The 20,361-nt window shown below is 25.8% G+C and overlaps 2 protein-coding genes across 3 annotated transcripts; one reads left to right on the top strand and one right to left on the bottom strand.

Annotated features, from left to right (window-relative positions):
* Positions 1–688: 688 nt before the first annotated feature.
* Positions 689–6,473, top strand: LOC132923964 (RAD50-interacting protein 1). The gene is made up of 12 exons (XM_060987979.1): positions 689–1,009; positions 1,078–1,319; positions 1,391–1,564; positions 1,651–1,782; positions 1,861–2,128; positions 2,244–2,469; positions 2,537–2,696; positions 3,697–3,847; positions 5,204–5,418; positions 5,713–5,878; positions 5,940–6,073; positions 6,178–6,473. The coding sequence occupies exons 1-12, from the start codon at positions 881–883 to the stop codon at positions 6,302–6,304; spliced, it is 2,124 nt and encodes a 707-aa protein (XP_060843962.1). The 5' UTR covers positions 689–880; the 3' UTR covers positions 6,305–6,473.
* Positions 6,474–7,546: 1,073 nt separating this feature from the next.
* Positions 7,547–11,668, bottom strand: LOC132923966 (uncharacterized). Of its 2 annotated transcripts, none has more exons than XM_060987986.1 (8): positions 10,693–11,668; positions 10,403–10,471; positions 10,039–10,073; positions 8,373–8,480; positions 8,207–8,313; positions 8,085–8,146; positions 7,894–7,988; positions 7,547–7,826 (listed from the first exon to the last, which is right to left on the bottom strand). In XM_060987986.1, the coding sequence occupies exons 2-8, from the start codon at positions 10,425–10,427 to the stop codon at positions 7,623–7,625; spliced, it is 636 nt and encodes a 211-aa protein (XP_060843969.1). In that variant the 5' UTR covers positions 10,428–10,471; positions 10,693–11,668; the 3' UTR covers positions 7,547–7,622. The 2 variants fall into 2 exon arrangements, with proteins under 2 accessions (XP_060843969.1, XP_060843968.1); XM_060987985.1 differs by having other exon boundaries at positions 10,039–10,077; positions 10,693–11,666.
* Positions 11,669–20,361: the final 8,693 nt, after the last annotated feature.

Raw genomic sequence — 20,361 nt, 5'->3', positions numbered from 1 at the left:
ATGTCCAAAATTGAGTTATTTTTTATTTTTAAACAATACCTACCAAGACAATTACTGAAACTCTCTCATAACCTTTTGTAAAACACAACACTAATACCTCGGAGATCAACAAATTGTCAAATTATCTTCCAAGATAAGAAACGCAACAACAATCATAGAAAAAGAACATAATATTGACAATAATATCACAACGCTACAATCTTACTTCACAATTTAGTAGTACCACAGATATATAATATAATATATATATAATAATATATTTAATATAAATATTTTTATATATCTGTGAGTAGTACTAATTTTTCATCAAATACTTCTATGCAGTGATAGACAAAGACAATAGTGTCTACAGAGATACTTCCAAGTTAAAATTGCACGGTTATTGACTGTTTCGTAGTTCGTTCCGTTCCATTAGCGTTAGCACTTTGAACTATCGCAGCCTTTGAGCCTTCTTACAATTTACAATAATGTTATTAATGTTATTGGGAATAGTAGGCAAAAAAAAAATAAACAATGACTGATAATATTTTCTCATTATCATTATCAAATATTGGTCGTGGCTCGTGGAACAAATTAATTTCGTAAGAATAGCGTCAACAGATTATATGTAGGACAAAACGACGACTTGTCAGTTGTCGGTAGAGCAATAACGTCAACGTGTAACAAATATGATAACGTTATCAGTGATTTTAATTCAAAATCAAAACTTTTGAACTGTCTTACTAGTTACTACGTGTTGTTACTCTTACTATAAAATTCGTATCCTTTGTAGATGGGTGCGATGTATTATGAAAAAAATGGCTTTTAGTTTACTTTCCACTCGATACAGTTACGGCAAAAATTAATTTATCGTTGTTTGCTGTTGTGTACATAGTACAAAATGGACAGCAATCCTGCGACACTGATAGCGATCAACGAAGAATTGGGCAACAATTTTGACGATCTAATAACTCGGTGCGAGAAGTATAAACAAGTTTTACTAAACAGAAAACATGAAATTACAGAGAAGGTAACTAGGATTTGGCGTGTATGTGAAATTTGTGACGATATGTACTTACTCAAATAATGCTTGCTTAGATCAATTCCCAGGTGATTGGGCCAAACTCAAACATGGTCAAGACTCTGAATAAAGTCCACGAAGAACGGTTGTCAATTGTTTCATTAAGAAAAGAAGTTGAAGAGCTAAAGTCAAAGTATGCCGGGTTCAAGAAGGAGACCGAGAGTATTAGAACCATATTTCAGAAGTTGATCGAAGATTTAAAATACAAATGTAATCGGATGATGTACTATACGTGCCTTCAGTGTATAACTTCTAGAAGGTAATTAGTTAATTTGTTTCACTTGGAACGCTTTGTAGAATAATGTTTAATTTTAATCATATAATCCTTAGCAATAAAATGAGAACAGATTTGATGAGTAAGCGTGATAGTGAAGCTGTTAAGTCATACAAGATTTTGTGTGAACTTAGTTATGCTATGAGCACTGCTCCATGTAAAAATTTGATCTCCTATATCACCAGAGTAATCAACTATTGGCATTGCATACTTGAAAAATTTTATTTGGAGTAAGAATTATTTAGCTATGACAGGAAATAATTTAAAGCTATCTTTAAAAATAGTTATTATGATACTTTTATTTTTGTTTTTATAGAGATTTTGAAATTACTTTAAAACAAATGAACTGGCCATTTACTATGAGCGAAATAACAGATAATGCAAAATTAAATAACTTCAAACAACAGTTTCAACGTTTAGCCAATATGTTGATAAAAGTTCAACTACCGTATCCTTTTTTAAAAACAATATAAATGTGCATAATTAAATGATATAATATTTAAATATCCTTAGCTTACACTATCAGAAAAAATGATCATAATGAATTCAATGAGCAGACGTCACAATTAATGGAACATTATTCCAATGTAACCTTGCCAATAATTATGTTATTAGTACCTTTTCGAAAAAGATTTTTTTACCATTTTACCGGCAAAAAACAAACAAACAAACCTGATAAGCCTGAATGGTTTCTATCTAGAGTATTGAGCTGGATAAGAGATTATAGAACATTTGTTGTGGATTGGTTGGGTCCAGTTTATATAGAAAATGGAAAAAGATCAATCGATTCTCAAGTAGATAACAATAATTATAATATTAATTTTATTGCAATATCAGAAAAATAATCATAGATAATTTTGCATTTTATTATTTCTTTATAAGTAATAATTTTTATATTTGTTTTTACAGCATGATTTTATCATAGGGTTATTGCAGTTTGTTGTAGTTAAACTTGATTCAGATTTATCACATTTTCAACTGGAAGATGTAGTATTTTCACATATTGTTGATGAAACATTAGCATTTGAACATGAACTGAGAAAAGTGTATAATTATCCAAATGACTATCCAAGTGTCACAGAAGTTTTAACTCAAGCTCAAATATTTTTCAAATGGATTAATATGGAACGAAAATGTAAGAAATTTTGTATTAAATGTAAATTATAAATACATACTATTAAATTTATTTTGATATTTTTAAGATGCGCATATTAAAATGGATGAAATTATACAGAATAATGACCAATGGAAGATATTAGTTTATGATAGTCAATATTGTATGACAGTATCTGCGGATAGTTTTCTAACTTTGTTAAACACTATGAGCGATAGATATAGTATACTTCGTCAACCAAGACATAAGTAAGAATACTTTTAATTTTGGGGTTATTAACAAATAAACAATTAAACTAAATTACATACAAATTATGTTATACATAGCTTGTAGCATACACCTTAAAGCAGAGGTCTCTAAACTTATTTATTAAAGGGCTGTAAGAAAAAAAAGTTAAAAGCTCTCAGTGAGCTAAATGTACATTAACATGTATAATTTTTAATTGCAATAAAATATAATAAACATTTTTTTTAAATGTTTATTGCTAATTTTTTTAACAAGAATTATGAAATCCTTGAGCTTTATTTTATTGATCTGAAAATTCAAATTATTACTTAAATCATAATTATACAAGAAATAGTGTTAGCTGAAAAACTAATACTTTTAAATGTAACAATTTATTAATTTTTTGTTTTTTTGCCAAATTACCACCTGTGAACCCTTTTACTGTTTTAGTCAATGTATGTGAAATAAAAAAATTAGCCTTTCTAGAAAGTTTATTAATATTATAGTTAAAATAAAAAATTATTTTACACAAGCAACTACAATTTTATTTATCAACTGTAATTTCCAGTTGTATTTTTAAAAAGTGGTAAAATGTTTTATAATGCCTTTTAATATCTTACTCTTTAAGTATCAAAATATTTTCTTTACAAATTGTATATTATTTTATTACCTCAATAAATAATCTAAGAACAATCCAAAGTTCACTTTTTATTAAAAACTTGATATTCTAAATCAATATTTCTTTTGTATTCTCTTTCTAAGATGTTTAATGAGCAAATTAAAAAAAAAATTATATTAACATTATCTTCTTGAAGAATAAATAAAAATAAAACATATGATAAGAACATGTGCAATTAGTAATTGGTAATTTTAGTTAATTTATTGTTCTGATGAAGGAGAGAACAGTAAAAATTTGTTTGTGGTCCGTAGATTAGAGACCTATGCCTTACTGTACAAATGACATTAAAAAAATTTTATTGTTTTTTTTGTTTATTCTAATAAATAAGTAATTTTTGTTTAAAGACTTCAGTTTTTAAAACTGCAAACTGATCTTTTGGAAGAATTTAGACAAAATATAGTTGATGGTGAAATTGAATCCAATGAATATTTATCAGAAATGCTGTGTACATTGCATTACATATCATACACTCTTTATAATTGGGGAACCAATATGGTTTGTGAATATAAACTTACTAGTTACTACTAAGTATTAAATGACAAATAAATTTTAATTATCAATTTAAGTATTTTTCTTATATTTATAAATGTGAAGGTGTATGTACGCATAGTGGTTAATGTTGGCAGTTACCATGAATTGTTGATTTATACTAAAATAATTTGGTGAATGTTGGAATTTTCATAATATTTATAAGAATAAGGACACTTACCAGTGTTTGTTGACATACACATCAGATATTTGGTGAATGTTGAATATTTTTATAAAAATAAAAAAGCATTTATTTTTTGCTTCAAAATGAACATTTGTAATATTTTGAGTTAAGCCTGGTTATCTATAAACCGTATCATTTAGAGTTTAATACATTCAACTTTTAGGTAATATATTACCGACATTTTATTACTTAAAAATTATATATATAGAACACAACACAATTTTGTGGAAGCCCTGTTATTATTACAAACTACAAAATACACCTTTAATTAGTAGTGACACAGTTACATTTGCAATTACTGCATTTTATTTATAATTTCATCTTACAAAGCCTAGGTTTCCATTTTCAGATAATTGGTTAATACTTATTTCAAAGCAATCACCTGATAAAATAGTACATTGTTTTTTGATAACAATTTCCTTTTGCTGACTGTATAATGACGAGAATGACGTATATTATTATTATACTTGACCACAAAATCTTAAGTACAGAATCTCCCAACTTCCAATCGATAACATTGTCATATCAAAAATATCGCAGTTGTGATATGGTATAATCTTAATATATTAGTTTGTATACACTGCGCTTGTAGTGTTATCATCGAATATTTTATAAATATGTCAACAATCACTAAGAATTTTGGTATAAGTAACCATTCACCAGCTTCGGACATACATCTTGACATAATATTAAGAACAAGTAACTTATCTTATACATATTTTTTCAAAACTTAGCTATTTCATAAACTTACAATTTAAGAGGACGCCATACCCGCATAAATTTTCCTATTATCAAATTTAAAGGTAAAAATATTATCTAGACAATGACATAATATGCTTTTAATGATATTATTATTTTAAAGTGAGTTACAGCAATGTAAAATATAACAACTTTAAAATGTTTATAAATCACATTGATAATATCAATAAAATCATGTTATTGTTTAGATAATATTCTTACCTTTAAATTTTATAATAGGTAAATTTATTCTAATATTAAAGCTAACGTCACTAAATGTGTGCTGCTGAACGAAAATTTATTATGATGTATGATAGTAAGACAGAGACAACACAAGCGGGTTATGGCGTTCTCGTAAGCTAAAAATGTTGTTTGTATAATTTGTTTGGTTTTTGTTTTAGCACTTTTTATCTTTATTGAACTACAAATGTGAATTAGAAAATGAAGTGAGAAGTAGGAGTGAAAGTGAGTTTATAGAAATATTAGAAACTGCAGACACAGTATTCGACGATTCAATAAGATTATACAATTTGGGAATAGATCGTTTACTTAACTGTTTAACCGAAAATATTATGACCAAAGTTAAATACATTTCAAAACAATATAAACGTGATAAGTAAATATAGCTTTGAAAAATTTAATCTAAAAATAAATGATATGATTTTATTACAAATATGCTTTATTTATAATAACAAAAGACTATAATATAATGCATTTTTCTGAGGTTCTGTTACTGAACAGTCTCCTCTGTACATGCTTCATGTTATATATTGTATTATTTTTACAGATTGCAATATATTTTATTCAGTAAATATATATGTATTTTATGAAAATGATTATAGGCTGGAATGATTAAAATATTTTTTAGTTATGTTCATGTAAATTTAATAATAAGACATATTTTTTTTAGATGGCATATAATGGAATCCTTAGTTGACGAAAATAAGTACAGTATTACAGACAGTGGTTGGATGATGTATGAAACCTTTACAGAAAATTTGAATACATTAAACAAAAGTTTACCTATTTCATTGTTTAATAAATGTTGGCCAATATTAGCTACTAAGATGTCAACGGTTAGTATACAATTAATGAGTAATGTAATTTAACTTAATACATGCATTGTATTTGTTACAGTTTCTTTTCAATGACATTTTGTTAGCCAATATGTTCAACAGAGGTGGTGCCCAACATCTTCTGTGTGATGTACGATATAAACTACTTCCCATTATCTCAAAATATACCGCTAAACCTAGTATTTATATTGAACGGTAAAAATAATATTAAATTAATAATAATAATTTTTAATTTACTATCATAAAACATACGTGTTTATTAATTTAATCATACATAATAAAATTATAATAATTATTAGGTTATTAGAAGCTTGCAGAGTTTTAAATTTTGAACCCAACTTTAAACCAGTTATATTAAAACGGAATGAAGTATCGGAAATATTACTACGTCGCATTGAACACGGAAATGTGCTTGAATTGGGATAATTGAAATTAAGTTCATTTAATGATATTATAGCTAATGTGATTGTGCTGAATATAAACACAATATATTATTTTTGTTAGTTTTAAAATAATTATATTTATTTCATGTTTAATTGATTAGAAATTAAATTTTTTTGTAACAATTGTAATAAATGTTTGGACTTTAGAAATAGATTGGCATATATTTGTGAATAATATAATTTCCAATTACATGTCATTTTTACCACTCAAAAATAATTTAATCTAAAACAAATAATATATAATTATTACTCAAAAAATACAAATTGCAAATTTTTATTTAACTTTTACTATAATATGACTTACTGTAAGAAATGAATAGCTGAGTAAATGACTAAAAAAATTCTGTAATAACACTACCTTGATCGTAGTCATGGCCTAAAATGATATCAAAAATGAACACATTAACTGCCACATGTACACTGCTGATTTATCATTCTTGTATAGTTATTATATTATGTTTGTCAAAATGTGAAGGGGGAAAATGTTAGTTTATATCGGTCAAAATCAAAAGTAAATTATTATAAGAATTTATCATGATGTATTATCACTAAGTATATAAACATTTTTATTAAATCTAAAATCAATAGTTTCGTATACACATTTTTTGTACATGAAAATAGTTTAGCAAATAAATAAATTTACATAAAAACAAGTAAATAGCAATTTATGGCATGTACACAAAACTAGAAGATAAATGTAAGCGATGTATGCATGGCAGTTAACATGTTAAAATAATATCTACAGGGTAAATAGAAAAATCTATGAAGATTCTTTACAGTTCTTGGATAATGAGTAAAAAATACTATAATAATGCCATGTAGATAAATTATTAATATTGACAACGCTCAATGAGCGTTAACCTGATTTCTAAGAAATTGTGCAGCTGTATCACAATACAATTGTTAACTTAACTATGTACCTTCTTCCTTAACACTTTGACTGCTGACTTCGACAAATTGTGTGTTCTTAGAGGCGGGCATCGACAGCCTGTATTACTTTCTGATCTCACCCAATAATACCAGCATACAATAAGCTATTTGTTCTTGAGTGACCGCACTGATAAATGGTTGAAATTATTTAATTTGCAATGGTTTGAAATTCCGGGTATTTTTTATATTTTTATTATACTTACTACCTACTATTAATACAAAAAATGTTCTGCGCAGAATCGCTCAGGTCAAATCATACCGCAGTCAAAGTGTTAAAATGATAGATTTAAAAACATTTACAAGTTACATTTTTTTTTAATTTTCCATTTGCAATATATAATAAGTGCATGATACTAATTATATAATACAAATTATGATGATTTATTATAAATATGATGTGTTTTTAAATAATTTACGGTTTTTTCATAATCATTATCGAATCTCTTCAATGTTATAATATTCAGCAAATTGTGGTTAAATCCATCTGCTGCTAATTTATTTATTAAAACATCAAAATGACGTGGAACAGGTGTAGGTATATCCAATCTTTTGTTTTCCAACATGGCTGATGAGTCCTGTAATATTTAATAAAATGTCTATTTATTTTAATTCAATAATGTTGGCAATTATATCTAACTTTACATCGTTAGTTTCTGGTGACAACTTTTCCTTGTCTTCCTCAGTATTTTTCTTATTTTCATCCAAATTAATCTTCAAATCCATCGAGTCTACTTCACCTAAATCAATACAATTAATATAATTAGTAATAACTATAACAATAATAAACTATTAAACATTTGAATTTTGTATCACATTCAATTTTTCAAACTTGCCAGTGAAATTATCCTTTGATTTGTTTTCAGAATCTTTCTGTAAGTACTCAGTTAAAATCGACCTATACACATACTTAAATGAGAGCACAATTTAAAAAATAAACATTTATTTATTAAAATACCTAATGGTTGAAAAAGTGCTGGTTTTAAATTCATCTATGTTTTTGATAAAATCATTTGATAATTTATCAGCTTTAATTATTAAGTCGTTAGTTTTTTTTGATAAAATCTGAAATGCAAACTATAATTAATGTTTTTATAAAATTATAAAATAAAATGTTGCATCACCATAAATTGAGCTTTTGTGTCATCTGGCAAGTTTTTAATTACATTTACTACAAGTTCAGATTTGCAACTAATTTCTTTGGTTACAACATCATAGGCCATTCTAGTTTTCTATAATTGATAAATACTGTTAATAAGTAAAAATTAAGTGTAAAGTGTTTACTTTTATAAACAATGGTGTATTTAAGAGTGGAGATGGGGGTTTCCAACTCCCCGGGGATTGATGATTTAGCAAATAAGAACAGAAAGCTTGATTTCATTTTATAATTTGACTATGTTTATACTTATAAATAAATAATATAATAAACTTTTCACCCTCTCCCCCCCAAAAAATAAGTTGTAAATACATCACTGTTTATAAATATTAAAATATTATTCTCAAAAACTGAAAAAAATCACCTATATAGAACTATCATATAAACCAGTGTTTCCCAACTTCTTTTACTCACGGAACCTTTGCAGGAGCTTGAACGTTTTGTGGAGCCCCCATATAATTGTTGGAGCTATTCTATGTTAGAATCATAATTCAAATCAAAAATATTGTTAATTAATTTATATTTTTTCAAATTTTTCACGGAACCCTTGGCGCCGGCTGAACCCTTAGGTTCCGCGGATTACCAGTTGGGAAACACTGATATAAACTATTATAAACAAGGCTTGATATAACAGTATGTTTTCTTTTTGCTACATCCAGTTAATAGAGCTTTAGTGAGTAATACCCATGATTTGATTTGTATTTTTATTTGTATACTGATGAAAATAGTACTATTTTTATTTCATATTATGTTTTTGCATAAATTGAGTTTAATGCATATTTTTTTATATTCAAGTATGAGCGTATTTATTGTATTAAGCTGGTAATAATTAAACTGATCAACATGTATAACTTGATTCTTTGATTAAATATAAACTTTATTTTTATTTTATATAAAAAATTTATACCCCATGGTACAATATGTGATAAAAGAATAATATAGTCACTATGAATAGTTTGACGGAGAAAGATAAAACACAATTAATGGAAATATAGAAAATATAGGTACCTATATAAAATCTAAGAAAAAGATATAATTTGACTAATTTATAGGTTCTATAAATAATATAGGGTATTAGTGAATTACACTCAATACTAATCTTTATTATACTGCAGAAAACGTTCAGCTGTCTATGCATCGCCGTTTTATAGACTGTTCATTTTCATAAAATATTTATGATTTCTATTTTAAAATTGCTTAGTTAAAAATAAAACTGCCAAAAGAAGACAATTTGTTATAGAATTTTCAAGCGATATTTTTAAAACCTAAAAGTTCTAAAATGTCATACTCTTTGTTGTAATGAAACGTTTTGATGTAAAAATTGAATGCTAATAATATCTCATTAAAATTAATTTTTGAAATGTTTTAAATAAGCTAATAATGTTTGTAAGACAAGAAAACTAATTTTATGTCAATTTACTTCATTAATTACTACAATAATGAAAATTGCAAAATAAAATTAACTAACTTACAAATTGAAATAGTTTTTTTTTAAATTTTATATTTCAAATACTAAGAAATATCAATTAATTTCTTAAAAAGTAAAATTTTAACATAAATTAAAATAATTTATAATAATTATAATATATTATATAAATTTATAATTAATAAATATATTATTTTATGAACTTCACCTTTAAAAAATTGACATCATCATCCGATTGAAGTTCTATCTAAAAAAAAAAAATATTAATACAGTGGAACCTCGATTATCCGGGGTAATGGCGGGGAGAGGGTCACACGGATAAGTGAAAACCACGGTTAATCAAGACTTTTTATAATAATGTTATTTTTTTAAAATTATAATTAGAAATAAATAGGTACAATTTTATAATAATGAAATTTTGAAAATTTTTATTTAATTATAATTAGAAATATATACAATAATGTTATACATAATACATCTACAGTCCATACTTATTTTTAAATTTTCGGAAGAGTGAGCACGGATATATAGTCATAAAGTTATCTAAAAATAATGGATAATAATTACTTTACCATATTTCCATCGGGTGTTGGACATAATATCACAAGTTCATCTGTTTCTTCCAATTTTAATTCATTTTTCTATAAAACAATTAATATCATAAATTAAACAGAATTCATATATATATATATATATATATATAGAAAAAAATAATTGTTGTGCTATAACAGTTTATGCTAGAATATATTCTAATAAAAAAAAGAAAAAAATGAAATCAATGTAGTAAAATATTAAAATTTTCAGTTAATAATAATGTAATAATTGATAATGAAACTATGAAAGTATTAATGTATTTATTTACCAGTGAATCTATTAGTTCATTTAAACCTTCAGGAAGTTTCATGTTAACCTCAGTTAATGTTTTTACGTGGCGTATGTTAAACTTAACAAAAATGTCCGACATGGTCAGATACGCAGTTTTAATCAAATTTAATGAATAATTGATTATTAAATAAATCGGACAAAAAAAATGATTATACTTGTAAATACTCAATACGGCGCTACACGAAATAGTATGACTTATTTAACGCGAAGAAAAGATAATAAAATACAAATCAACAGTTTATCGTGTGACTCGTGACTGCGGTCGGCGGTCGAAATCACGTTTTCAGATTAACAAGTTGCCGCTTAACTACCGTACATCGAAATAGGTAATTACAAGTGTTTAGAACCGCAAGCCTGGTCCATACTACCATACTACATGTATACAGTTGAATGTTGGCAGTTGGAACGCGTTTCGGTTTTATAACACATTTCGCCAATTAGTAGGGCACGTAAATCTTAGTCTATGGTCAAACTGTCGAAGTCGCGCGTGTGTCAAGTTGGCGATGTTGACCCGGTCGTTGAAATGAACTGTGGCGATACGTACGACGAGTGTAGTAGTTGCCGAACCCTATGCCCATTGTCCGTCGTGTATGCCCAGTGCCCACGTTCGTTCAAACTATCTAATTAATACGCTAGATAGCGCTCAGGCTATCACTTTTAAATAGGTACTTCCTGTAATGCACGGCTTGGAAGGTTTTCGAAGACCACTCCTAATGTATCATTGCGAACCCTGTGACAAAAGCGTGTCCAAATCAAATGCTTTAACGTCCCGAAAAAAATAACATGATGTGTATCGTACGATTTGACGAAACGTTTTATCAGATAATAACACTATCAAAAACACGAGCGTGTTGAAGTCGTGACAAAGAGCGCGAACAACAACAACGTTAAAATATTTTAATTTAACCATTTAAGTACAGTCACACGTCTCTTCTCAGACGAGTCAAAACTCGATGTCCCGCGGACGAGGATACGAGTCGACAAGCATACTAAATCGTGTTACGAGTCTCTTTGTGACAGCAGTACCTATATAGAGTCGCCACCACCACGACCACTTACCTACTTACTTGTTGAATATCAAAGTATTCAAAGTGTACGATTCTTCGCGCCCATAATTCAAGTATAAACGGTACGTATAACAAGCATAATAGTACTTATTTTCCGCGTCATTACAAAATATTACCATCCCTTAATTTAAATTTTTCAATGACATTTTAGATAAATAAATATGGTTATTATTGATAAATCATGACTGAAGGTCGCAGTGTTTTAAATTTAAATGATATATAATATGCTATATAGCAATTAGCAGGGATAGGCAACTGACGGCTCGCGTACCATTTTTAACTGGCCCGGTTACATTTCAAATTACTTTATAAAAAAAAATATAAAATGATAAGATTTTTTTTGTTATTTATTTATTATTATATTTATAAAATCGACATGATTGTTATTGTACGAACGTAAAAGGTAGATATAAATTCTTCTCTAGTATTGAAAGTATTGAATTATAAATTGTATTGACCTTTTTTTTGGTTTTTGCTTTCTATGTTCTCTGGCCCGCTAGATTTTCACTTTCAAAAATTGTCCCTCTAGTAACATTGAGTGATCAGTAACACTGGCGGTCCGCGGTCTAAATCCGGATGACAGAAAATTGGACCGTCAAAATATTATCTCAATTAGATTGTGTAATTAATTTATAATAAACAATTATGTCCGGGTGTAATTTATTTATTATTTTAATCCTCAATAGACTCCGATTGAAATTACTTGCCGACCCTGATACATAGGTACACTTATCAGCAAGGCCGTAGCAAAGCGGGGCGAAAGGTGCCTACGCCCCGGCCGCAAAAATGAAAATTTTGCATTTTATGTTAAAAATTACAATGGTCAATGTTGTATATTTTATTGACAAAAACTTGAATGTACTTTATTGAAGTAATTGTTGAAAATAATAAAATAATATTTAATAATTAAAATAAAAGTATAAAACCAATACTAATTAATATAATAATACAATTTATCAACGTATAGGAAGTTCATACACTTAAGAAAAAATTCTATTATAGTTTTATATGTGTTCGTAATAAATATTATACGTTTAAACATAACATAATAATATATTATTGTAGTGATTATATTATTATTATTAATTTGTTTTGTGGAAATTTGAAATTGAAATACCTGTAATAGAATTACCAATGATGTTTTACATCCACGACGATAAGGAATCGTTTGTATTTGTTATTACCTAATTATAATAATTTAACAAGTCTGCTTCTCCACTTTTTATTAGACTTTTTAACCGTCCGCCAAAGATATTAAAATATACAGTTAAAATTGTACGAGTATAGATCATTTTTATTTTATTTAATAAGTACATTATTTTATGCTTCGAAGTTTGAATGGTGATTGTGATTATCCCCACAGTGTAGTGTACCTATAGCATTAATTTTTGGTAATAGTTAAGTAGATACGTACCTACAATTAAATAATAATTTAAAAAATTGAATTGCAAATTTTAATAAAATATGTAATTGTAGCGTCGATGGTTAAAACGTGGCGTTTTTGAGTACAATAATTAATTTGTGCACGAAACTATTTTTGTCTTGTCATTGGCCTGAACGTCGATAATAATTGTGCAATTATTTGAATAGGAAATAGATTATACGATATGATATTTTTATTAATATCCATTATATTAAATTCTTTATCATAAAAGATAACTCACCTATAATTGCTGTAATTTATATAATACCAAAATGAAATAATAACTAAATAATATCTTAACGAACATTTTATTTTATCAATTTTAATGTTTTTTTTTTGTATAAGTGTGGCTAATTAAGATGAGTGAGTGCAGTATAGTATATATAGTATTTATAAGGTTATATTCAATATTATTTAGGTTCATTATATCGTATAATGATAAGATTATTTTTAATATTTTACGAAAATTATTCTTTTAGATTTTGGATGAAACGAAGAATGTATTAATTTTATAAAGATGTATTGACTATTGATGTGTTTTTTGTATGTAATAACTTTTTGGTTAGTAATAACTAATAACTAATAATGGTCCAAATTAAATTTCAACAAAATTGTTCATTTAAACTTTAAAGTTTATAATGTTTTTTTTATCACCTTTACGTTATCAGAAAATTCAAATCTTTATAATTAATAACTATATAATTTTTTTTTAAATAGAGTCCAAAAATATGGCTCTAAAATGTATTATAAATTAAAATTCATAAATGCGCCTTTTGAAGTTTCACCCTAGGTGCAATATTTAGTTGCTACGGGCTTATGGCACTGCGTTACTAGTATTCCAAATGTTCTCTTCGTTATCATTATGTATACAGATTAAAGGTATTAATTGTGATTTGTGAATGCCTTGCTATCAAATGTTACGAATGTATAAGTTAAATTGAATACCTACAGCAATGTTAATTATTTTTTAAATGACGAAAACTAGTCAACGAAAATTTTTTGAATAAACAAAATTAGGCGCGTTGGAAACATTTCGTGTGAATATATATTATGGTATATTATTTTATTTATATTTATTTTGAAATTATTAAATTTTAATCCTCGAATTGATAATTAATAATTACCAATTATATTAATCTATACAATTTAAATTAATATTATTTATTATACAAGATGTCAAGTATGTAGATGTATATAATTGATATGGTTAAGTATATTTTATAAACAAATGTAGACAAACTGAACGTTAAATTAAAGTTAAAAACAAATAAAAGTTATTAAATTCTAAAAAATGATATACAATTATTAATTTATAATTTCTCCATTAGGTACTCACTAGCATAATAGACACAAGAAAATCTCTATTCCCATAGTTATCAATTATATCTTTTTTAGAAATGCAATTTATAGCAATCCATCAGTATAATATAGAACCCACTCTACAACACTTATTTGGTCTCCTCATCGGTGTTTATTCAATAAGCTGTCGCAGTAAAGTTGATGTCGCAATGTCTTTAGACACTTGTTAGTTGTCGGTAATGTTTTTTTAATTTTCCAAGAGATATTTTTTTTTATATATAATTGCTGTACTTCATAGGATAGAATAAGGATCAGGATTCAGGATCTGATTTACTTATAATAGTAAACACATAGGATATAACACAAACTCTACATTTATTGTTATTTGTTCAAACCGGTATATTTTTAAATGTAATAATGAAAAATTGTTCTTGTCACCGTAGCCCATAGGGCATAAATATTATTGTATTCCTTTGCACAAATCTTTGAAACGATTTTCATATATTCTTCATAATATATATCAACTGGTTTCACTGGATCCGTGGTTCACAATTTATTTTAGTGTTATAAGTACCTAGTTAAGAAATATTTTTCTAAATAATAGTTGTACACATATTTATCGTTATTCGATCGCTATGTTTGACCCATCAACGGGTTCAAACAAAACAGTACAACACCAATTTATTGTCAATTGACATAATCAAAAATAGAAGAAAAATCATACACTTTAATTAATCAATTAAAAATAGTTTTCTTAGTATACATTTTAAAACCATTTAAATAGTGAATTCCTTATTTTTACAATAATATAGAGTAGGTATCATATTCTATAGAATGTTTATTTAAAAAGCAAATAATATAGTGCTGAAAAGTCATTTTTTTAAACAGCACAGAATCAAATGAATCAATATTAATTTATGTCGTGTACTATATATACATAATAAATGCTATACATTTATCCACAACTGCCGTTTACTCAATAAATGTCTATTTTAATATTGCAGTAATGCAGTGAATACAATATGTCATTTGAAGTTTATTATAGAATAATTAATTATAATAACACGCTGTATATATGCAATATACCATATACGTATAAATATCAAAATGTGCATAAAATAAAGATGAAAATTATTTTAACAACAAATAACCGTTACTAGAATTATTCTTTGTTTAAATTAGCATTTTTTACGAGGTATATTCAAAATATTTTGACTTTTTTTGACTTATTTACATAATTACTTATAAACATTTGAAAATTGAATTTTTTTAATAATTTGGTTTTTATTAATTTTCAATAAAAATTTTCGATGCGTTAAAAAGCTTAAAAAATTTTTACAGGGTTTTTACTATAGCTATTTAAAAATTGGTTAAAATGTCGAAAATTTACAATTTTTTTTTGTTTAAATTATATAAAATGCTTTGATTTTTTTTCATAGACATTTTAAGTTCAAATTTGGAAGAAATTAGATATTTAAACGAATAATGACATTTTCAAATACAATGCTTTCGGTAAAAATTAATTCATACAATTTTATAAATTTTTTTTTTATTAAATATTGTAAGTAAAATATTTTTTATATTATATTTAGATCCCATTATCCATTATCGGAGGCCGACAGATAGTTGAACTACGTCGTGCGAATTAAACGTTGTACCTAACTATCAATATTAGATTACCTGTAAAGAAGTCTATTATTAGAAAATACTCTTAAAATTGTTATTGATGATCGACCGTCCGAAAGTTAATTTATTGTCTAAAATGGCATAATTATTTTAAAAAGAAAAATTCACGTTATTTTCATTATCTCTAACACCGTAAAATATCTTAATCCCCCCCCTCTCCCGCCACCGGTTTGGAACCATTGACTTAGTAATTGGCTAATAGACCTCTTAGAATTGTTTTTCGTACGCAATGATTTATCATTTAATTCATTTAATATATTAATATAGATTATATAGTGACTTATATTATTCCTCAATGCTGGTTCTTTAAAATATTGATAAGTAATATATTTTTTCCAGTTTACACTTTTTGAATTAAATTTAAAATTTATTTTAATTCGTGTTTTCACCATAATATGCATTGGTCCTATTCCACATTTTTCATCGGGTCTAGTACTCAAGCGCAAATGTACCAAAGACATGTTATTCAATCTATGGTTATCTACATACCTAAATCAAATTAGACATTTTAATTAACTACAAATGTGTGTCTAATAAGGTTTAAAAAGTATAAAGTGTTATTTGAATAGAAATAAAAATTCCCAATCATAATAACAATTTTCTTGTATAGACAATATAATGTAGTAATAAGCATTATATAATTTATATACCTTGTATATGTATAGATACCTTATTGGTTATGTATCTACCTATTTATGTTCTTATGTACTGTTTGCTTGAGTAATAACGGACTTTTTTACTAAAAAAAATAAATCAAAATCTTAAAAATATCCATTGCTGAATGTTGGACGTATATTATATACCAAAAAAAAATTAAAATTTCCCACAACTTGTTTAATTGGTTAACAGAGTACAGTTAAAATGAAACAGTAATATTGAGCTAAAAAATATAACCAAAATTAGATTTTAAAATTATGATGGCCCATAAGGTATACTATACAAGTCTCCAGTCTCCACCCTATATATAAATTTTACATAATAATGGATTGAAAAAACTTCGTTCCCTATATTATTTGTTCCCATTATTATAAATTTTTGAACAGTGACAGGCTTCCAGCAAAATAGTTTTCACAATAAATAATAAATAGTCTGCTTTTGGTTACAACTTTCCAGACGCAGCCGTCGGAGTCTATATTAAAAGTCCATTGAAGTATTAAACTTAATATCATCATCATGTATATTGCTCGTTACTCAACTATTTTACTTGCATTTTATTGGCTATATTATGTTCTAAGTGTAGATGATACTATTGTACAAATTGCTACATGTTACATTTCCAAATTTATTCTCACACATCAAGCGGTAATATTGTATGTTGTTCTAAATAATGATTGTTTAGAGGTCGTATTATTTTTTAGATAAATAAACTTGATAGGTATCTTAAATTATTAATTTTTATTACTGTTATTTATTTCAAAAAGTTTTAAAAATTATTAATTTATCAGAACCATTTAGCTTATATTATGAAACATGAAACATATATGTGATTACTTAATCAAAACTTATTATAAACTGTATACCTTTATGATTTTTATTGATTATTTTTGTTCTTCACTGCTTATGAATCACCGCAGTATTTATTACAAAAATATGTAAAAATATTATAATTTTTATAACATTTAAATCAACAATTAATGGATATTAAAAATAAAATAATAAAAAAACCCAAGCTGTTATTTTACCTAATTGGGCAAGCTACACAAAAATAATAAAATAATGTGATAAACGATTTTAGTTAAGTAAAGAAAAATTAATAATTATAATTTTGTTTCTTATACAGAAGCAAAGTCTAAAATAACACAAATACAATTATTTTAGTTAAAACGCTATAATACTAGTAGATGGTTATTCTTATTATGGTATAGGATGTAGGTATTTTGTATTGGTAATAAGTATCAAAATTAATAAAATGTGCAGTGCTGTAAAATATTTAAATATGAATAAAAGTTTGATCAATTAGTAGGTATCAAGTGTACGTCGGCATTAAGTAGTTCACTGTAATGGATGTGTTAAATTTGAATTCAAACTATTAGTACCTAATAGGAGTAATACTACAGTAGGTTGAATTCATTTTTGCCGAAAACATATTAAAAAATTGTCCTGTAATTAAATAAAATGATATGAGTATAATAATGTTTGTAAGTATACCTACTATGTAGGTAAATTTAACATTATTTTTAAATTACAACAAAATAACTAACTTATTCTAGTTTTTTGTTATTTGATCAAATACTTATAAGAAAACTTTCAAACCTTATATAAAGCTTAGAAAAAAAAAATAATAATAAAAGCTACACAAATTGAAAATTTTGTAAATTTTTAATTTCAATATAATTTGAAAAATATCGTGAAGTTAACAAATGTTGTCAATATTTGAACTTAAAATGCTTAGAAATAAATATTGTTTTATACTTACCCCAATATTTTTTTAATGGTATAAGAAAAATTTATAAAGAACCATGTATTTATTTTCAAGTTTTCTGACTCTTTTTAATCGATGTTTTAGGAAAACTAATTAAATCATTAGAAATTTCTAATTTATGTCTATATATATATAGCTCAAAATAAAAAATATTTTGAAAATCTTATCATACAGGTATCTATGCAAGTATGCACCATATCCTCATATGGTGAAAATTTTAAGTATTTAAAGTATTTGTTTTTGAGTTAAGTTATGTTTAAAATTGGTTTTATCCGTTTTACCGTTTTTCATTAATTATTTTTCCGCTATTTATTTTTAAAATTACCAGGAATTTTTACCCTAAGTATAAACTAGATTCAATAGGCTACAAGAAAAATCATACTCTCGAAGTTTGAAATTTAAGTATTTTTACTGCCCCGAAAGGCGATAACAGTCAGAAAAAATAAATATAAAATAAACATTATCCATCATTATAAAATCACTCTGTTAAGAATCTAAAAATCAGGAAAGCAGGTAAAGCTCCACTGTATAATAGGTGTCAAGTATATATCATCATTGAGTAGGCCACTATAATGGATGTGTTAAATTTGAATACAATTTATTGATAAATCATTGCACAACGATTCTGAGCGGAAACGATCTGTCAACCTATATATAATATACTTCATTAGATATAGGATATTATAAATAGAATGTAGGTATACAACTACGTCTATATATATTATATAGGTACTAAATAGGTCGAATCAATTAATTACATTTATCATATATGTTGTAAATTATTAAACTAGTATAGTATTATAAATTTATATCATATTATATTCAAATTATACGTATTACTGTTTTTAACTTTTGTCAATGTTGGCTTACCATAGAACAGTGTGAATAGATAAGCTCGTGTCACAAATACTAAATATAGCTTAAATTAAAAAAAATATATATTTAAAATATTTTGAAAATAAACGTAACGATTTAAGTACTTGCGAAAACTTAATATTTTTAAATATCAAATGTCTATAAAAAAATTTGTACATTTGCATATTGAAAAATTTATTTATACTTAGTGTAAGTATGCGTCACAAGCTTGTCAAACTAAATAAAAAAATCACAAAGCATAAATAGGCTAGTAATATATATTGTATAAAATTTATCAATATTAAAAATAAATTATAATTTGATAAATTATTTTTAATTGTCTTATTAATAATTTTGATAATTGGTCACGTCTAGAATTGGTTAAAACTTTAAAGTATATGAATGAAGATGATTAACAAATACCATTATAATAAAGTTTCTAACAATATAATTATAATTCTTTTGCTGTAATTATGTTCTTAATTTGCGATTCATCGTAATATGTATTGCAATACATATTATGTCTTATACATAATATTATTATTTCATATTTACATATTTTCCTTCAACAACACTTATTGATTGAAATGTTCATAGAATACGTTGAAAAATGATATGTTTGTAATGCCATTTATTGGTCAATATTAAATTCGTTAGGTACCTTTAGCTAAAATTTGACAATCGTATTTACCGACCACACAACCCGTCCGACCCGTGTCAATTTATTATTATTATAAATATTAGTAAATAATATACTCTCTACGGTGCTATACTTACCTATAATAATAATATAATAAATTTTGTATGTTTGCTATCAACAGAATTGTTATAAATTCAAATTGTACACTTGTGCTAAATCGTTAGTCTCATCACCCTCATCTAAAAATGTAAATA

Source organism: Rhopalosiphum padi, chromosome 3 (assembly GCF_020882245.1).
Source record: "Rhopalosiphum padi isolate XX-2018 chromosome 3, ASM2088224v1, whole genome shotgun sequence".
Lineage (NCBI taxonomy): Eukaryota > Metazoa > Arthropoda > Insecta > Hemiptera > Aphididae > Rhopalosiphum > Rhopalosiphum padi.
The sequence above is the reverse complement of the archived record's forward strand: the minus strand, read 5'-3'. Positions and strand labels throughout refer to the sequence as shown.